This window comes from Toxotes jaculatrix, chromosome 6 (genome assembly GCF_017976425.1).
Source record: "Toxotes jaculatrix isolate fToxJac2 chromosome 6, fToxJac2.pri, whole genome shotgun sequence".
Lineage (NCBI taxonomy): Eukaryota > Metazoa > Chordata > Actinopteri > Toxotidae > Toxotes > Toxotes jaculatrix.
In genome coordinates, this window is record NC_054399.1 from 1,273,533 (window position 1) to 1,293,661 (window position 20,129).

A 20,129-nucleotide genomic window follows, 5' to 3' on the forward strand; every position below is an offset into this window, starting at 1 on the left:
TGAACAATAATTGCTGCCCTACTGCTTACAAAGTCTGCTGAACAGAAGAATAAAAGAGTAGTCTTTTCAATGGTCAATCAACAATAAAGTACATTAATCATTATCTTACATTACAGTTTCTTGTTTTGTGCATGAAACATGGTTCTGGAAGAATTAAAATGTCTTTTACCCTCCCAATTATGCACAAGATTTGTATGGTTACTCTGAGACATAATATGAACAACAAGCATAAAATAGAATTTACAAAGAGGAGAGTGCTTTGATCACATACTGTATGCCTTGAGGAGTCTTGCCTGAGAGTCTTTGATGTGAATCAGTGCATGAAAGACAGGTCCAATTGGCCCGGGGTGACCCTCAAATTTGCACTCTTTAATCATGTGTTCCGTGTCAGGTGTATAAAAAAATGATCCCTCGCGGTTTATAATTTTTTACCATTATTGTATGAGGCACATTTCCTGACAGAAGTGTGTGAAACAATTTGCTGCCCTTAAATATAGTTTTAGTTATTGAACAAAAACACTACTGCTTGCTGTGAAAGACTTTGTAGAGGACAGAGACAGGATGGGAGGAAAAGCCCTAACAGTTGTTGTGTTAATACCTTCATAAACACTGGGATTGTAGCACCTAATTACCATCAGATGGATGGAACGGAAAGGTCAGTCATAGCCTTTTTTAACCACGCTACCAACATGGCTCTAGGGATATTGATGTCGGTTTGCCCATCCCTCAGTCCAACGTTTAGTCCAGAGTGAAATATCTTGACAATGGGGATGGCCTGAATGGATTTCCATTATATTTGGTTTAGCCATACTGAGTCCTCAGAGGATGAATCCTAATGAGTTTTTTGCCTGACATTTCAACTAGCTCTACCAGCCGACTGTAATTTCCACCTGCCCAACTCTTTATCTCTTCATACGACTCTGCAAAAACGTATGACCAGTTTCCCAGCATCCTCATCTGGATTTTTAGGTCGATGCTGATATAGCTTAGTGACACCATGATGTTTGTGTTACAGACTAATGTTCTAAATGTTACCATGTAAATATAGTAACTGTGAGCATCAAGTTTAATAGAGTTTAAAAATTGTTTATCCTAACCATGATCAGTTGCAGGAATCTTAACATGCTGTCAAGAAAGCTGAGCCTGGCAAGTTGTAACTGAGACTAAATGCTGAGCTAAGCCAGACAAAATTCATTTTTATTTAATTCTGCATTCACTGATTATTTGGCCACTTGGGGGGATAGTGAAACAAACTGTACATCGCCTTATAAATATACTTATAGATATGGCAAACATTTAAACAAACTCACCAACACACCTAGCAGGCACACAGCAATATTAGCATTCATTCACATGGAGTCTCTTAGAGCTCTGCTCGCCATCCTCCAAGTCCTGAGACAAATGTCTGGCTCTTTAGCTTCTAAGTGTTCCACTCTAGCTAGCTGCTGATCTTATCTGTCAGCTGTTTGGTGCTAGAGAGGTAGTGTACAGTGGGTTTACCAGTCCTGTTTGACAGCCAGCTTCACTGTGGAGTGTGTCTCACCACCAAATCGTGACCAGTTAACAGCATTTTCCCTCTTCAGCGACAATTAACCATGTGGTTAATTATAATGGACAGTCCATGGCAAGCAAGACAGTCCACCTACACTGAACCAGTCTGGTTCAGATCATTAGCCAGAGAGGTGCCTGGTTCAACAATGGTTAGTTATGGTTCAACAATATCACTGTGACTGGTTCAGTAAGGTCTCAGAGAATGTCTGCGTACAAGAACAGGAACACCAGCGTTCCCTAAGAATGATGTTCTCTGGGGATATTCTGGTGGCCAATTAACCCTTAGTTTAACCAGGCAATGACCTTATGAGCCAACAGCAGGAAGAACATTTAAAGAAGAATTATATGTCTTATTCTCATAACCGTGTCTGTCTTCCTACCATCCTGTCTTTCTATGGGTCATGCTAACTGGCAAATACATATATGGGGACTAGCAGTGCAAGGATCCTAAAACTTCTTAAATAAACTTAAATGGTGCATAAATCATTTCACACACTTCACCAAAAATAAATTTTTAGGCCTCTGGATTAGTTATTGTAGACAAGTGCATGATAATCTAAACAAACTAAGCACTCTGGTTCTAGTGTGTGTAAATGTTAAATTGATAAGAACTCACAGCCTCACACGTAAAGCCAGTGTTGCGGATGAATAGACTACCAATAAGTGAATGAATCATGTAGACATCATAAAATTTCTCCAGTTCTGATATGTCAGGGAACAACTGGGCTACTCTTAACCATGTTAGCATAACTACAGAAACTCTACAACAAAAGCGGCAGCAGTAGAGCTCAGCAATAAACAAGATGTTAGCTCCCTTTGCTCTTTGTAGTCTTGAATAAGTAAGAATTTTGGCATTTAACAGGCTCCCTCCTAGTTCTTAATAACACAATCATGAGGCATGAAAGTAGATCTGTGAGGGAGAGAAACAGTCAACTCAACATCTGATTTCATTCCTTTGGCCTTCATCTTTATTGACCTTGCTCTGTAAGTGGCAATTTGTAAGACATGTCACATTTTTATTTACCATTCCTCTGACATATTTATGCTACACATTACCATTGTTACCTAGAGCTGGTGAGGCCCAAACTTTTATAAGAGGTTGGAGACACTCCGGCTGTAGGGGAGGAATTTTTTGACCCAGAGAAAAACAGAGAACCAGAGAAACACTTTACTGAATACATGAAGTTTCAGAAACTTATTTTTGCTCATATCTTTAGACCATTTTATAATATTTTTGGCTAGTTTGTAATGAAAAACTTACATATTGTACCATAATCTTGACATGGCAAATGCAAATTGTTAGGCTATCTGTCTGTAAACTGAATTCCACTGCTCCTGCTGTATAGACATTCCTGTGTGATTTAATAGGGTCTTCTTATTTCTATATGGAGATAGAATTTGAAGACAAATAGGATTTAAGGAAACATATTACCTCTTGTCCCTCTCTGAATACAAAGGGCAGACCTTAGTGCTATCACAAAGAAAACAGCTTAGCAGCAGTGCATTTGTTTTCCATTCAGAGAGAGAAGCACTTTGTCTTTCCAATCGTTACCTGTCTGTGAATCAGTTGCTCCATTAAGGAGGGTCTAAAGAGGGAGGTGCTGTCTAGGGCTAAATTGCAATTAGCCGGCCTGCAAGTGAGGCTGGAACCAGTTAACTTGGGATATTGGAGTGCAAGGGCCCCGTAATCAGGCTTTGGTCATGTAGAACAATGCATAAAATTAAATTGACATTAATGAATAATTGTGTAATGAAAATGGAGGAGTAGAGTTAATTGCATGTTACAGTGAGTGTAATGCCCAGATAACCTTGTGTCTAATGCTATTCTTAGTCTGACTGCCAAGGCTCTCACCGTGGCTCCTCTCGGCAGGAAGTCATTAAAGCGAGGGAGTAGATAATGCCAGTGTGCCGAAACCCAGAGTAGCTACAATCTTGCAAAGACTTTCTTTCACAGGCTTTTTTTTCTTAAGTGGGCTATGCTGAAGTCATTTGTACACAGTCTGAATGAAATTAAAGGTCACCAGTGCTACACATCTATGTCTGGATGGGCTTTTAGAGTGGGGCCCACTCACCTACAGGGGCTGTCACACAGCAGAAGAATGGTAGAAAATACTTAAGCTAACTGAGGAGTAGGATATTTGCCACAGATGAAGAGGACTTGAGTGACAGCTGCTCTGACTATTTCCCAAATGAACCCGTGATGAAGCTTTTCATTTAGAACTGATTCCAGCAATTAGATGCTTTGTTCAGAATTTCAGTTTGAGGTTCTCTCCCATTACCTGATTTAAAGCCTAGTAATACCCTATGTTTTGAAAATGTCAATGATTTTTCAGGATTTGTTCATGTGGAACGATGGGAGAAAAGACATACAGTATATTATGACACTACCTATGTCAACCTGAGAGTGAGGACCCCCCTCAAGGGGTTCAAAGATTAATGTGACAGATGGCAATATGATTAAAAGGACTGGTAAACATGAAAAACATGTTATTGGCTACACAAAATGAGATTTGTGATATTTGTGGTGCTATTTATTCATATTTTGATCCTATATATTCTCACACTGCAACTCTGGGATAGAGTCTAATGGGATATGCTGGTCAGTAAATGATGGTTAGTTGTAACTTAGGTGTCCAGAGCGCATGTACTTGCAGTCCTGCATTACGTAGCCCTGCTACTGTCACCATCTTATTGATAGACAGTTCAATGGAAACGCCTGGAATCTGTAAAGAGCCTGTGCAGAAAGCAAAGTGCAAACATTTTCCTTCTAAGAGTCAGATGGCCTCAACGTGTGGCTGGAACAAGTGTTTGGTTTTTAACCGTCTTCATCGTCCAGATCAGAATTCCACGAGTACTGGAGTGAAAAAGCGTGTTAGAAACAAAAGATAAAGCAATGACACCTGCTGAGGTAGCATCAATAGCATGATGTCACTGTATTTAGTTTCACATCCCCATGCTCTGCAGGACTTCTGTCTACTTTAAGGTGTGGCCTAGATTGACTTACCCTAAACACATCAGTTACAGACATTACAGACATTGACCTGCGTGTTGATGTATCATGGCGTGATATAAGACCTTACTGTATTTACTGTATGTGTTTGGTTTCATTATAAATGCATTATAAATGCATCTTGCACAGTTTAACCGTTGCCTTGTTCCATAAGTGAAAGAAGCAGGATGTCACAGTGGAGGAAGTAGGCCATTTAATCTACAGTATCACCCCCACATTCTTCACTTTTATCCACTAACCAGGAGTTTCCCAAAGTGGAATCCCTGGAGAGTTTCCAGTGGCTTGACAAGCCATTTGCTTGGGGGAGTATATTGATGTGCTGATTTGGGGCATGCTAGAGTTTGAATGTTGTCCCCTGTCCAATCCAAACAAACAAGTCAGGCGTTTAAATATATAGGTCCAAACCTGCTCAGTGTCTACACTCATTATGTAACACATTGGTCTTGTATTACAGTCATCACCATTGTAATATCAGCCACAAACAAAAAATCTTCTACTTAAGGAAATAATTTCAGTAATTACATTTGCTGAAGGCAGTTCATTTGATTTATCTGAAGTAATTATTCCCCACTTTTTACACAGTGTAAACATTTACATGCTTGTTATCCTTGCTCTACCTTTGAGTGCACCAGTGGTGTCGCCCCCTGTTAGTTTACAGGACAGTAAATCACACAGATTGCCAGATCTTGGTATCAGCTTTTGTTTGACAGCTGCACATGAGCATCAAACACGTTTGAACCATAAATAAAATATTTATTTTTGACTGAAATACAGTGAACCTGTATTCTCACATGGCATAGAGATTTTTCTCAATAATCAATGCACTATGCCCATATGCTGTACAGTGAGGAGAGTCTGTCTGATGCCATATTTCATCCATTTTTGAAGCCGTTATCAGGGGACTACAGTACATCAAAGGGGCCCACTAGTGGTCTTTAGATTGACTGCCTGCTGGTGTCCACATTGTTTTTAATAGGGTCTTCACAGCAGGCAGCGATACAACCATTTGTGTTGCTCAGCCCTTTCTTTAGACTCCCTGATGCGTGCTGGTTTCCCTTTCTATAACTAAAACAAACCAGGAGTTTTCCTTGAGTCTTGTGTGTTAGTCTGATCAGGACAACTGTCCATGTCTTGGTCACAGATAAGAAAAACTAACTATACAATGGTGGATTTTGAAGTGAGGTTAACTTATTCTGTCATCATTGCAGATTTTCTGATGGCTCACAAACCCTGAACAGTCGCATGATTCAGTGACAATATGAGGACAATACTGTAACTTACAGCAGATTTCTTTAGATTGACAGAATCAAAATGTACGTGATCAGAAATATTAAGGCTCAGTTGCTTTACCTTTGTGTAACAAAGCCACAGGCTTCCTTCTCAATATGAGCAGCACATTGCTGTGAGTTCTGAACGTGCACTTTGATCAGTCCACTGCATACTTTCTGTTGCCTGAAGCCCATTTTCTAAATGTCTCAACTTATGCTGATCTCCATAAATAGATAAATTCTAACTGATCGGGTGGTTAAATTGTTGATGTCAACTTATAATTTCTATGTATATCAAATAAATTAAAAAGTCAGGGCTTAAAATCTTCATAAGCCTTAATAAACTTTTGCAGCACACTGACACTCGGGGCTATGCTGACTTACCTGTCTGAAAGGGAGCAATGAATAATTTGATCACATTTTTCATTTCACTCGAGTGCTGAACAAACAGGAATCTGTGATTAACAGTTTTAATTAGGATTCTAACTTGACAAATTCTTACAGCCTCGCAACGTGTCTAAGATGAATAAATCACTGGCCTGGGATCATCAAGCTGCCTCCTAAGTGAATGTGCCTCAAGATTACTTTGTGATTCCACAAACTGTGAGTCAGCCAAGGCTGAGTGTGTTGAACTAATCCTCTTCCCACCACATGTCAGGTGGAGGAAGTTTATGTCCACTCAATGAGCTGACTACCCCGCTCAGGTATGGGACCCCCATGCTTTCCAGTGTTTCTTCTCTGACTCTTGTGAAAGCTGGATGTCAGAACTGAGTAGACCCAGTGTTAGTTATCCTCACAGCGTGTAACACATCTGCACACCTGGGTTATGAGGGTACTGGAAAAATAACAGTATAACATTCAGAGGAATAGTTTATGTCAAGCTAAGGTTCATATACAGGTGATGCTGGCAGCTAGTCAGCAGGTAAAGAAAGAAGATAGCCTGTTTCATCACTAATGTGATTATTTTTTATTTAAGTCCACTGAAATTAATTTTTTTTTTTTTTTTTTTTAACGGAGAATCCTCTGTGCTTGTTTGGATTAAAGTACTTATTTGTCCAAAACTGTAATTTTCTAAACTTTTTTTCTAAACAACAGACAACATAATATGAAAATGATTCTCAATTCATTTGCACATTCCTACTACTTTTTCCTGTACTCTTATACTTAAAAAATAACACTTTCAGTTAAAATTTACAATCAGTAATTTTAAAAAGAACTTTTGTGATCAACCAGATAAGCAGTGTCTCCTGCAGTTAACCACAGAAATATTAAAACAATAAACAACACATTTTGTTAAAAGTGCCTCAAGAACTGTAAAATCAAATGCAGCACAAAAATAAAATATAAACTACACAGATCTGCACCATTTTATTTCGGTCTATATCACTCAACCATTGACTGACAGTCTACATTAGAGTTGTGTGAATAGTGACCCTTTTTCACTGTGATCTTCACAGTTCATTGAAAAGTAGTGTGTAACTTGAGGGAGGGAACACTGACAGGACAACTACTGGCACCTTAAAATGTGTTTCTCAATTGTAATTGTTTCCAATTAAGGTTATTGTATTCAGCTAGTTTAAGACCTAAACATAATGTGCTTGTACTAACAGTTTGTGTCGCATGAGAAGTTTCATAAAGCACTTTGTTTATAATGGTTTCCTTTTAACCACGAGTGAAGCCTGTTCTTACTGCGCATCAACTGTAAATTTATTGCCACAAAAAGTGCTGCAGTGTAATTTTTGTAACTGCAGTTTGGTTAGAGTTGTAAATGGAGATGCACACCATCCCTCAACCCCCGTGACCCGCCCCAATGCCAAATTTAAACATCAGTAATGTGCACTGGTGTCTGAAATTCCTTTGTGAAATGTTAAATTTAAATCTTGATGATATGCATCGTAACTATTGTAATCAGACATCCCAAGCTTCGCCTCCATTATTAATTGTCCAAAGCATAATGATTTATTGTAGTCCTGCAGAATGATTATTAATTTTCTGGTTGATTATACCTGTGGGCGGAAACAACACTGTTCTGCATATAAGCATCTGCTAAATGAAAAAGTATTCTTCACATAAAAAGATGTCCTTGGAGAAACAACAGCTCATTTTTACTTTAATCAAACATATGTAAAAGTGCTGTTGATTAAGGGTACTGTGGCATACATTCACAGGGGAAATATGCAATAAACATTATCTGATGATTTTCTTTGTTCAGACTTGTAAAGGAAAAGAAAACTTTATTGTGCATGCACTTAAGATTCTTTTGAATCATTTGCACGCTGTAACTTGGCAAAGCACTTCAGTGCTGCACCCCAAACTGCACCTGCACTGCAACAAAAACGTGCAGCCTCGGTATATCACAGCGGTGTGACACTGGTGGTTTACATTCCAAAGGAACAGCGGAGAGTGACAGGAGTGTGTGTACAATACAAGCTGCTCTCAGCCAGGCATGTCTGGGTACGCCTGAGCCGCAAACAGCAGGCCAAGTTCAAACTTCATGTCAAGAATCGCTGAGATCTCAACACTTAGAGGAATGCACAGGTGCAGACACTCTGCAGCAGACAATCCCAGCTAACACTTGATCAATTTGACACTTTGCAGGGCCGAGGCCAATGGCAAGTTCCTGTGGGATTGGGATTGGGCCTCGTGCAACAAAAGAAGCTGTTTTTTCCTGCATCCAGTCTTTCAGTATCATGGCCTAGTAAATCACTTTCCTCTTGCTCATTTATAGCATCACAGCTGATGGTTGTGTAATAACACTTTTAGTCTGATAAGCTTGGCATGGGTATCCAGTGACATGTTAATCTATCCATGTCAAATTAATCAATGTTGCATCATACGCTTGTGCTCTTAACTGCAGGCTTCCACTTACCTTTATATCATAATAATATCAGCTAGCATGTTTTATCAGTGATCACCTTCCTAAAGAACACAGTACACTGCCTATTTCTTTAATAGTAAAGAATAAATAGTCGTTTTGCAGTTGTTTTAAATAATATTCTGTACTAATCAGTTTCACTGTTAGTCAGTCAGACATAATCTGAGAAGAGAATATCTGAAGAGCCCTATTTGCAGCTTCAGTGATCACAAGAGAGATCAGTGTCCCTCAAACAACATTTCCCAGGACTTTCATTATCTGAATTAAATTAAATATCCAATTAAAGCTCATCACTCATAAAATTAGAGAGGAAAGACCTGATGTAGTATTTTAATGATACTGATTAGAGATGTCGCTTAACATCACAGGAGTCTTATCTTAAATTAGATGTGTATTTATTTGGAATAGTATACGTGACACACTTCTGCTGTGGAGGGAAGGAGTGCTCTGTTCACCCCGTCCTCTCCGGACACTGAGAAGGAGAGGCAGATTAATTAACAGACCTTTGCAGCCAATGAAGACAGGTGGCAATAATCCTGACAAGAGACAGATATGAAGCCTCTCATACAAAACCAATTTCAACCGCACTCCATTTTTCAAAAGCTCATCAGGGTGAAGAACGACAGAGTTGAACCCGTGTGGCTGCAGAATTTGTTTCTCTCTGATTGCCTTGTCAGGATATCTTATCCGATGGCAGATGACCAAAACCCCACCCTTCACAGACAAACTCTCCCTCTTTCTCCCTCTCTGACACACAAAGTGTTTCACACAATGCATTCTCTGTTTCTCCCACTCACACACACTTACACACATCCTTTCATACTGTCTTACTCTTGCCCACAGTGAGCCACGAAGCCACAATTGACTGTTCGCCAAGTTTCTGTTGGTGCGCCTGTCAAGCTTTCTGTATTCACACGACGCATTTGCAGTTTACAATAACGGGTCAGATTTACCACTTCAAATTCTTCTTTATTAATATTTGAAAAAAACAAGTTTCTTATCTTTTTTCAGTGGTGTCTTGTTTTTTTTTTTTTTTGCTGGCTGAAATGACATCTGTCATTGATTTTACCAACCATAGTCAGCTAGCTAATTAAGCTAACATTCGCTCCATGAGTGGTTATCCAGGATGGCCCCTAATGGATTTATTAAGGAGAATTGGGCACATAGCACATTTCAGGATGTTGTCAGTATTTCCAACTTTGCAACTTCATTGTAAGATTTAACAACTTTTCAGAGCCCTTTAGCAACTTTTTTTTGAAAACAACACAAATTCAGTGACTTTTTAGAGAAAACACAGCAACTTTCCATTGAAGGGAGTTTTCATTCTGCCCATCGAGTGAGAGGCAGAGTGAGGGAGTAGCACATTCAGTCCGAACGACAGCGCACATAGACATGAATGAGTTGCTCATGTGCAGGCTGCACTCTGTGTGAGAACAAAGACATTCTGTCGCTTCTAACCTTCTCTTTCAGTGATCATTTTACGTGTAAACTATAGCTTTCCAGCACGGCCGTTGTCTTTAAATTATGTGCATCATGGTTTTGTCAGATGAATTTGAGATTATGAAAGCAGGATTTTAGCAGTGCAGAACAATGGCTTGGCAATGGCTTGGAAGTGACTGCTGGTTAACATGTAGTCTTAATGAGCCGCATTTGAGTCATTATTTCATATTTGTTCCGTTGTCTAACGACAGAAACAGAAAAAAAAATATGTACATGAAAACAGCTTTATTGGGAATAAAATATAGTACATTTGAGGACAGAGAGCAGGACGGAAGCAACCAGCTGCAAAGGACTGACACCATCGGGCAATGACGTCACAAACAAAACAACATTTAGCGACTTTCAAGCATCTTTAGCTTCTTTCCATTGAAAGTAGTTGACAGTGCTGGATGGCAGCACATTCATTCCTGTGACAACTGCTCGCTGGGAACATGCACCAAAAAAGGCTCTGTAAGACCGCTCTCAGACCACTCAATGGGACATTTTCAAAGAGGCAGCAACATACGATAGTGTGACAATGGTCAAAACCATCAAGAGGCGAGCCAACCACAAACCATGGATAACCAGAGAAGTTCCCTCTCTCCTGAGAGCCTGAAATTCTTTGTATAAACCTGGGGACACTGCAGCATATAGTCTGGCAAGGAAAAACCTACAGGCACAGACGCTCCCACTACCATCTAGCGACCAGGCACTCCAGCTGTGGACAGCTGACGTGAGAGAGGCCTTTGCCAGTGTCAACCCACGCAAGGCAGCAGGACCGGACAACATCCCTGGATGCATGTTGAAGGATTGTGCAGAGCAACTGAAAGATGTCTTTGCAGATATCTTCAACACATCACTCAGACAAGCAGTCGACTTGCCTCAAAAGCGCTGCTCTAATTCATCAAAAGGTCTGCCTCTAAAACTTTTCAGTTGATGCGCAGTTTAGTTTGTGCTGGAATCAGCTGCAGCACAAACTAAATTGTTTACATATAGGCCATTGATTCTGACCCTTTGTCTTGATTATGTCTTAGGTACAATGAGGTTATTTGTCTGAACAGAATGGACCCCACTCAGTTTGAAGCAATACAATCAGCAGCACATTACAGTAATGTTATTATCCATTGGCAATTAGTACATAATGTTGTGCTCCACTTCCATTATTGTGATTGAGCATGTCTGCATTAGCGTTATGCATATGTAACGTCCTTTCCTTTCCTTTTCACCACTCCAGTTAACCCTCCTCATGAGAGCCTCAGTGGTCAATGATAGGATCCACCCTGACTGTCCAAACACTGCTCCCTCAGGGACATTAATTTTCAAACAGTCCCATGAGTAAGTCAAAAGAGAGAAAGCTCACTGAGCATGAAGAGTAGGGAGTGGAAACCACACTTGTCGATTAAAAAAGTCTATTTTTTTTTTTCTCAGGGAGAAGGTATAATGGCAAATTAATTTCCCAGAGATTAATGTACAAGGTAAATATTTTACTGCAAGTACTTATCTTCTAAAAAGTCAGAGGATAGACACCTCCTCACTCCCTTCCCCCTGCTTTGCTTTCCCAGTGTGTGTTGAAACAGTTTAGATGCATAAGAAGCCTAATAAGAGAAGAGATTCCAAGTTGCCTGATGGCTCTCATCAATCACCTTTCTCCTTTGGAGGTGTGATGCCGGCCCGGGGGAAGGGGCCATGGAGGGACGTGTAGGAGGGAAGGCATCAGCCTTTTAATCTCAATAAGTTAATAGACTTTCTGGTTCAGGTCCTTCTAAGTAGAACTTCATTCCTGTTGTTAGCAAACAAGTAGCATGTACATGGGAGACTGTCTCAGGAGCTGCTTTGCATTCCCACATTACACAGTTAATTTGAGTTGCGCCTGAAATTAGGAGAGCTAACTACAGTTAGTCAATACACCGATAACCAGTTAAAGGTTACTGCTGAGCCATTTAAGGAAAACAAATCTAGATCTCTGCTGCAGCAGGTATACATGGTATAATTTCATCATATAATCAGCAGATGCTCTTGTTTATGTGTTTGGTTCCAAATTTAGTTTAATGCAGTAATAATCACAAAAATAATCCCTAACCTGAACCACGCAGAACACAATACTATGATTAATAACTCAAACATGTTATTAATCATAATCATATGCACAAAGCTAATGTTTAATGTTGACGTCTGAGGTGGAACTGACCGTCAGCTACACCACATCCATCCCTGAATGTCTAATCATACCTCAGCAACTGTCACTGTCATTTATTCGTCTTTCAAAACCATGTGAAGAACAGATTAAACAACATGTCTGCTCTAAGGAAAGCTGCTTCTGTTAGCATGCCCTGCTAACTAGAGTTGAAGCTAAGTTAAGCTCATGCTCTTTATTAGATTTGGGGAAGTTTGGGGAACATATTGAAGTCTCTTCTCTAGTAAAAGTGAAAAATATAGTTTGAAATGTAGTTTGAGAATACAACAGCTAAAGCACAAAGCAAACCTCTGTGTGAATGTTTTTCTATGACATCCAGAGTGACTTTAGCCTCTGATCTGTTAGCTTTAGTTACACTATCATATGCAGTCTTTAACCATCATCATTAAACCATAGTTTAAAGGTTCTCTTCAAATGAGTCGCCTGAAAACATCAAAGTCAGCCAGAGATTAAATTTACACACAACTCACACACTTAATGTTAATTAGTTAGCTAGATAAACATTTGTAAACATCTGTAATTTCAGACCCTCACTTCCATTTCTGTCTACTTTCGTCTGAAATCAAGGGCACATTGTTCCCAGCATTACTTTGAATTTCTGCAACTGTTATCACTGTGGATGGCAAACAAAAAGCAGAGTCCATAGTTTAAAAGGCATAACAAAGAGGATGAAACTGAACATTACACAGTTGTTCATCTGAATCGGGTGCTATATCATCTTTATTTTCTGTTCCACCCTGAGCGTTACATCTGAGAACATTACACTAAAACTTTTATGTTATGATCGCTGGTGTTTGATTTTATATCAGATGGAGTGTTACAGTCATTTAAATAGCAGGTCAAACATCTGAACATGACTTTAGAAGGATAATATCGTATTTGTCCCTTTATCCCCTTGCTGTACTAATGTGGCAGCTCAGCTTAATTAATCATCTCCATGCTGGACAACGTGTATGTGATAGTGGCTGTACTTCTAAAGGGAGAGGAGGTAATGTGGAAAATATGTAGAAAATGTATTTGGGTTGACTGTCCAGCTATTAATAATGATTGTGTTTGGATAAATAGTGTCCTACTTTCAGAATCTGTGGATCTAAATATTCCCAATAGGCTGCCTCCCTCCTGTATTGATTGATTGGTATAGTGTTTAAAGGTCACAGTCATAAAACATCAGGATGTAATTAACACACTGTGATTTTTAACCAGTGGTTAATGTATGGAGTGTTGACTTTTTAAGTTATAGCTTGCTTCTCAGTGTAGTGTTTGGATTACCATGTGTTATTTGAATTTAAGATTAGGTTCAGAGCAAATGTAGCTTCTGATGAGACAGTGTTCCTCACCAAAGAGGGGCATGTAAGTCTGCCAGGCCTGTGATACATATACACATATAGGGTGTCTTTAATCATGATTTCCTAGGAATAGATGGACCATTGTGTCTCCTTTTTCCTCTAAACCACTCACCTCCAAAACACAAAAAGCCCATTCCACGCAGAGTCACGTGGAGACAGGACAGATGTGAGGGTCTGTCTCATTATGGTCACTTCGCTCTGTGTCTTCACAGATAATGAATTTGACTGGAATACAATAAATACAGTAAACATATTGAGCTGCTTTTAACCTGTTTCAAACTGGCTTGACCTTGAAGTGAGTAAAAGCTGAGATCCCAATGATGGATGTGACGCTAAGAATTTCATTTAAACATGCTTTTTCAGGATTGTCACCATATTGTGTTCAGTTGCTTTCAGTCGCCCAAAACCTTGAGGACTGACCAGCACATTTAGTCCCAATTTTTAAAGCTTGTCTGATCAGGTTCTAGTCCCCAAATTACAAAAGAAAGTCTTCACTACACAACACATTTGCTCTGTTGTTACTTTGGGAGTTGAGCCTGTTCATATTTCTTTTACGATTGAAAACACATGTTTTGGTTTGTGAAGACATTTATCTGAATGTCTGGGCTTTCTTTGGCAAAAAGGATGGAATAAGCTCATACGTTAGCTCGTCCACCAGCAGAAACATAGAAGAAATTGGTTTGTATTATGAAACCAAATGCAAAAAAAATTTATAAATTCAACATTACCCTTTAATGTATATATGATTAATTTCATAATTAATTTGATAAAAATCTAATTTCAATTGTATTCATTTTTTAATTATTAAATGCCATGTTCTAAATGAATTGAAATTGATTTTTTAAAGTAATGACCTGACTGTAATCTACAGTTTTAGATTGTCAAGAGTAACGTTTCAACCAGAATGTTTAAAATATTTTGTTTCATAGGCTTCATTTGAAAAATGACCAGTTTCACTGACTTGCATGACAACAAATGCTCAAACCTACTGATCCAGCAGAACAGGATGTGATGCACATTAATAAGGGTTTTACAGATTAACTAGCTGTAATGTTTACCTGACCAGTTCTTAGTGTGCATTCATAAAGATAGTTTCTGAAAACACAAAAAAGGGGTTTGGTTTTTATTTGGCAGCGCCGCTGCTCCACCTTCTAAAGGAAAAATCACCACAAAACAACCTAATATGAATTGGAAACCACAACTCAGTAATTTAATCAGAGCCACTAAAATCAAAGGAGGCAAAAGTTCAGCATCTGAATGCAATGAAATGGATCAGTTCCTTAGAACCTACTGACATAGCTCACTTGTGGAGGAGCAAGCCTGGACAGAAAGGGCTGAGTAATGAAGATGGATGCATTCTGTTATCAGGCAGCCACTTACTGGGGTCTGATGTAACCTTAAACACTGAGGATAGCTCAGTTGCACAAAGAATCTAATTAATGAATAGCAGCCATGAAAGAGGACAAGGCAAGTGTGCATTTGTAGATGAATTCCAGACACTAATCAAACTCTGTTCAAGTGGTTTGGTTTGTCTCCAGAGCAGGACGATATTTGGCGAGGATTTAGGGCAGTGTTTGCATGCTGGCTTAATGACTGCATGCAGTGTTTTTATGTATGGGCCTGTGTGTATTTGTATGTGCTTTTATATATATATATGTCTGTTTATATGTTTTGGGTTTTTTTCTGTTTTAATGACTGTATGACTGTATACAGAACAGGTGTGAGGTTGTGTTACTGAGTTTGTTTACTCTCCACTGTAGGGTCACACTGTGAGCACTGGGTTTTACTTTTTGGCTTTGTAGCTCAGTGTACATTGACTTTTTTAGGGAAGACATTGCACAATTACCCAATTACAAGCACAATCAGGCCACCACACTAGTTTGTGTAAGACAGCAGGTCACATAGACTGTCGATGCATATTATCTTGTAATGTGAGGGTTTAGATAGCACAGCTCTGGCCTTAGACAAGTAGGAAATTAATTTAATGACTGAAATCTGGACAAATCTGGATGAGATCCACTCTGCACTTGTTTAGAACACAAATCTAAGCGCAGTGTGCTATCAATGTCTGTAATTTGCCAAAGTTAGAGATTAATTAGACCAATTCTTTTCACAGTTGGTGAAGATTTTAACAAGACTAAGAGTCATCATAGCCTGGTTCCACACCTCTAAATCACTACCCACGACTCCTGTTTGTTCAGCGATTCAACTAGGCCTGCTGCTCATTAACAACTATTTCAGCCAGTTGAAGATACGATTGATCAGAGATTTGTACGTGGGATTAAGAAAATAACTGCAACAACCCTGAATAAAATTGTTACAACTGTTATAGCTGTTGTTATTAGTCAACAATGTCCAGCAATAATAGCAACCATTAAATCAGCATATTTCTTTCTCATAAAATAATCCAATTTTTATAATAACAAAATCAAATAAAAATATGTAAACAATGTGAGAGGGGAGAGAGAATTATTACCTGAATCTGCAGCTCACTTCATGGGGCTAAATACTGAGTATCAGCTCACGCGGCTGCTGTGCCAACACTGAGGGCCCAGCTTCAGCTACAGCGTCATCAGTGGCCAGTCAAATACATGCAAGTGCACATTCTTGTTGTATTATTTTGTAAAATGAATGTCATGTTTCTAATTCTTAATTTGTGACCATCATGACAAAAGGTATAATAAAATAACTGATGACTGATGTCAGTGTTATTAGTTTTGCATGTATGTGGTCATATACTGAAGTTTGATCATGGTGTAAGGTGAACAGTCGGGGATAAAACCATTTTGATGTGACTGAACAGTTTGACTCAAACTTGCGTTGTTGTGTTTCTCTCTTATCGTCCAGTACCAGCTCCAGTGGAGTTCTCCATTCCGGCTGCTCAGCCTCCAGTGGCAGACGTGGCTTGTGCTGATCACTGTGCTTGTTTTGCTGGGTCTGGTGCCTTATGTTGTTCACTGCATGATGACCACCTTCACCAGCCCTCCTCCTCCCAGCACCTTTAAAGTGGCAGCGGCCTCTTTTGGTCTCCTGACAGAGATCCTGCTGATGAAGTGAGTATTAACATTTTTACTCATTTACCAACATTCACATCTGTAGTTTTTAGAATTGAAGTAGCCTTGGTCTGATCTTTGTATACCATTCCAAACAGTCAGAATACTAATGACTAAAATGATGATGATGGTCTTTCCACACTGGTTGTATTCTGGTCTCAGATGTGTTTTCATCTGCAAAATGCAAGCAATAGTTTAGAGAAATATTTTATTTTTATGTGAGTTTCAAAACAAGAAGCAGTGAGCGTCCATGTCACCCAAATAATTATCTCTGAAAACATGTTGTTGTCCGACCCCCGATGCCCCCCCACCCCTCTTTTCACTTAGTCTTCTTTCCCATTTTGATATTGCTAATTGGAACAATGCCTGCGGTTCTGTAAACCATTAGTAAATGAACAGTCTGTTTTTATTAACATCGAACGTGTAAATAATGCATTAGATTCCTGGCATAAACAATATCTACTCTGTGATTGGAAAGCAACATATGACAAATACTGTAATCAGATTAGAAATACAGGCTATGTAATCTGCCGAATGCAGTAACTCGGTCAGGCTGCACCCTGCTGAGAAGCTGCTTCACATATTACTTAGAATTATGTTTGAAAAAAGAGAAATTATAGTCCTAAGAGTATTTTTGAAAATAAAACCACATTCTTAATGTGACTTTACAGACTGACCTTAATCAACTGAATGCTGGGATTTAGACAAGCTCCCCTGCTTAATAAAATTCATTATGATGGTGTTGGTAGAAGTGATGTAACTCTCCAATCACCCTAAACTCCTTTTCAGGCCAAAACTTTGTGTTCTACATCTCTCCTTCCTCCAGTATTTGTCCTAACTAAAATAAGAGGCTGTTTGTAATTAACTCAACAAGGCTTGTAACTTTTTCCCCCATTAACTGCCTTTGCAAGGAATGTGGCTAGTGAACTGCTAATTAATAAATATGGTTGCACTGGTAATGTGCTTCTGCATCATTATGTTGTTGAAGCCCTTATCCACGCTAGTAATGAGCTATAATTTCACGACAGGAAATTGGTTTGTTTACAACACGTTCAGCAGCTTCAGACGAGCTACATTCTTGGCAGATCTCAGCTACAGGTATTTGCTCATTGTTTGAGTTGAAAGAGTTGAATATGCTGCCATACCAACAGTTCTACAATTAAAACACTTTGTAAATGTCTATGAATCATTGAAAGTAATTTATTATTACATATTTATGTTGTTTTGAAGCATCAAAGCCTAAATCTTACATGAAGCTCAGATCAAGCACTGTATGATATGTGAACATCGTTATCAACGGCACATACATCTGCCTGCTTTACGTGAAACTTATCCCACTGCATTAAACAGGTTTGCTGTCAGCTGATGCTGACATTATTACTGGTGCGGTGGGAAGGTTGGTGGGTGCCCTTATTAGGATTGGTGGGCCTCACAGACTTGTGCCCCATGGTGCTTGTGCTGCCTGGGATGTGCCAGCCTCCTGCTGCCCCCTGTCAGGGTGCATCTCAGTCACTCTTGAGCCTCAGGGGGGAAGTCCTAGTGAGGCACAACCCCTTCATCTCTCACCCATCACACACCCTGTTCATCTCTGAAGCAGGGCTTTAAGACAAACATAAACAAGTGAAGAGCTGGGAATGACCTTTTTATTGTGTTGGACCTGGGCTGTGTCCTCGTGAGCGTGTACACTGACTCTTGATGAAACGGTAACATGCAGTAATGCCTGTCTGATGGCAGGGGGGCCTCCCAGTGACTGAGCCTCTGTGTCTGTGTTACCTGTTGTCATGACTACCACACCTAAGAGACAAGTTTTATTTTGCTGTAAGGCAATTAAACACTGTAGTCATCTTCTTTATTTTCTAAAGCAGGTCAAGGTACTACATAAATACTGTGGAAGTATCAAAATGGTCAATCCACAGAGAAACGAGCACAGAGAGTGCACCTTGAAACGAGTCACCAGGACTATACAGTCAGCATCCTCAGCCATGACCCCAGCATGACCCCAGCACGATCCACTCTAATGTTTTTGTTGTTTTTAATTTATGAATGATGCAACACCAGGCGGTCGTCCCATCACTGATGCACTGCACACCGTTTCTTGTCAGGAAGCCGATGTGTCACTGTGCAACCTTCCTAAACATAATGATAGCAACTTTTCAAAAAAGTGCCTGGTGACAAATCTGTGACTTTTTGGACGAAGCTCACTGTCGAAGTCTCGAAATCTCTCTGTAGAAGAGTCACCAGTATTGTCGCGTGATCCTGGGCTCAGGATGACATACATGTGAATGAATTTTCTCTTGTGATCATTTTACGGGTAAATATATTTGAAATCTCAGCACAGTCGTGGTCTTTAACTTATGTGTGTGGTGATTTTTGTCAGACGATGTCAAGGTTATAAATGTAAATGAGAACAGCTTCATCGGGAATTCAGCTGTGTTAAATTACTGTACATGTGAGCACAGAGAGAAGCAAACAGATAAAGGGCTGAAACCAGCTGACACGGAGCAGAATGGAAATAACAGGATGCCGTCATAAATGTCCTAACTGGAGTATTACGTCATGTAGACACAGTTAACGACTTTTAGAGCAGGTTTCCACTAAAGGTAGCTGTTTACAGCTGATCCACAACAGTTTTCAACTGCATTCTCAATTTCACACATTGACCATAAACAGTCCAGCCATATGTTAGGTTTTAATCTAGTCTTGTTTAAACTCCGCCCCAAACACACCATTCTGCTGCTGTAAGTACCACAACAGAGCATCACATGTGTCAATCTGAAAAACCCAACCCAACAAATGCACTATTTCAAGTTCCCTCTGAATTAATCTTTCTTGTTTCCATCGAAGTCTGTGGAGCTCTGGCTTGCTTTCAGCAGTCTGAACCTCCAAAATCATTTTTTGCCCTCCTCCTCTTTTTGCAAGTCTGTTATTGGACAGATTCACTAAGTCACATGACATTTGTCAGGCTTGAACTGCCTTTCAGAAGGCTGTCACACAATATGCGCCCTCTCCTTCCTTTACTGTCATGGCAGGAGTCGCGGCGCTGAGACAGTGCCCTGACCATGCAGCTCTGCACTGTGAATTTTTATATGCCATTGCCTGGAGGTTAGAAACTCTCATTATGCCGTGTTAGATTTATTAAAATAGATTATGGAAATGTTAATTAAGTCATTAATTACATTATTTAAGCAGCATTGACAGATAAGGGAGTGTGTGTGTGTGTATATGTGCATGTGTGCGAGGGGGGTGTCAAGCTCCCTGGGTGGTTTAAAAGGATGTGATTGGTGACAAGGGACACTGTGGAGATGGCGTCTAACCGCTAGCGCTGACATGATACAAAGTGGCCTACACTGCTC

The 20,129-nt window shown here is 39.6% G+C and overlaps 1 protein-coding gene across 2 annotated transcripts in view; it reads left to right on the top strand.

Annotated features, from left to right (window-relative positions):
* The window catches only part of LOC121183957, a 61,061-nt gene that overhangs the window by 35,615 nt on the left and 5,317 nt on the right, over window positions 1–20,129 (top strand). For both annotated transcript variants that reach the window (XR_005894244.1, XM_041041304.1), the window contains exon 4: window positions 16,571–16,776. Coding sequence is in view for 1 of the 2 variants with exons in the window: in XM_041041304.1 (XP_040897238.1) it covers window positions 16,571–16,776 (206 nt within the window). In the remaining variant the exon portion in view is untranslated. The remainder of the gene's footprint in view (window positions 1–16,570; window positions 16,777–20,129) is intronic.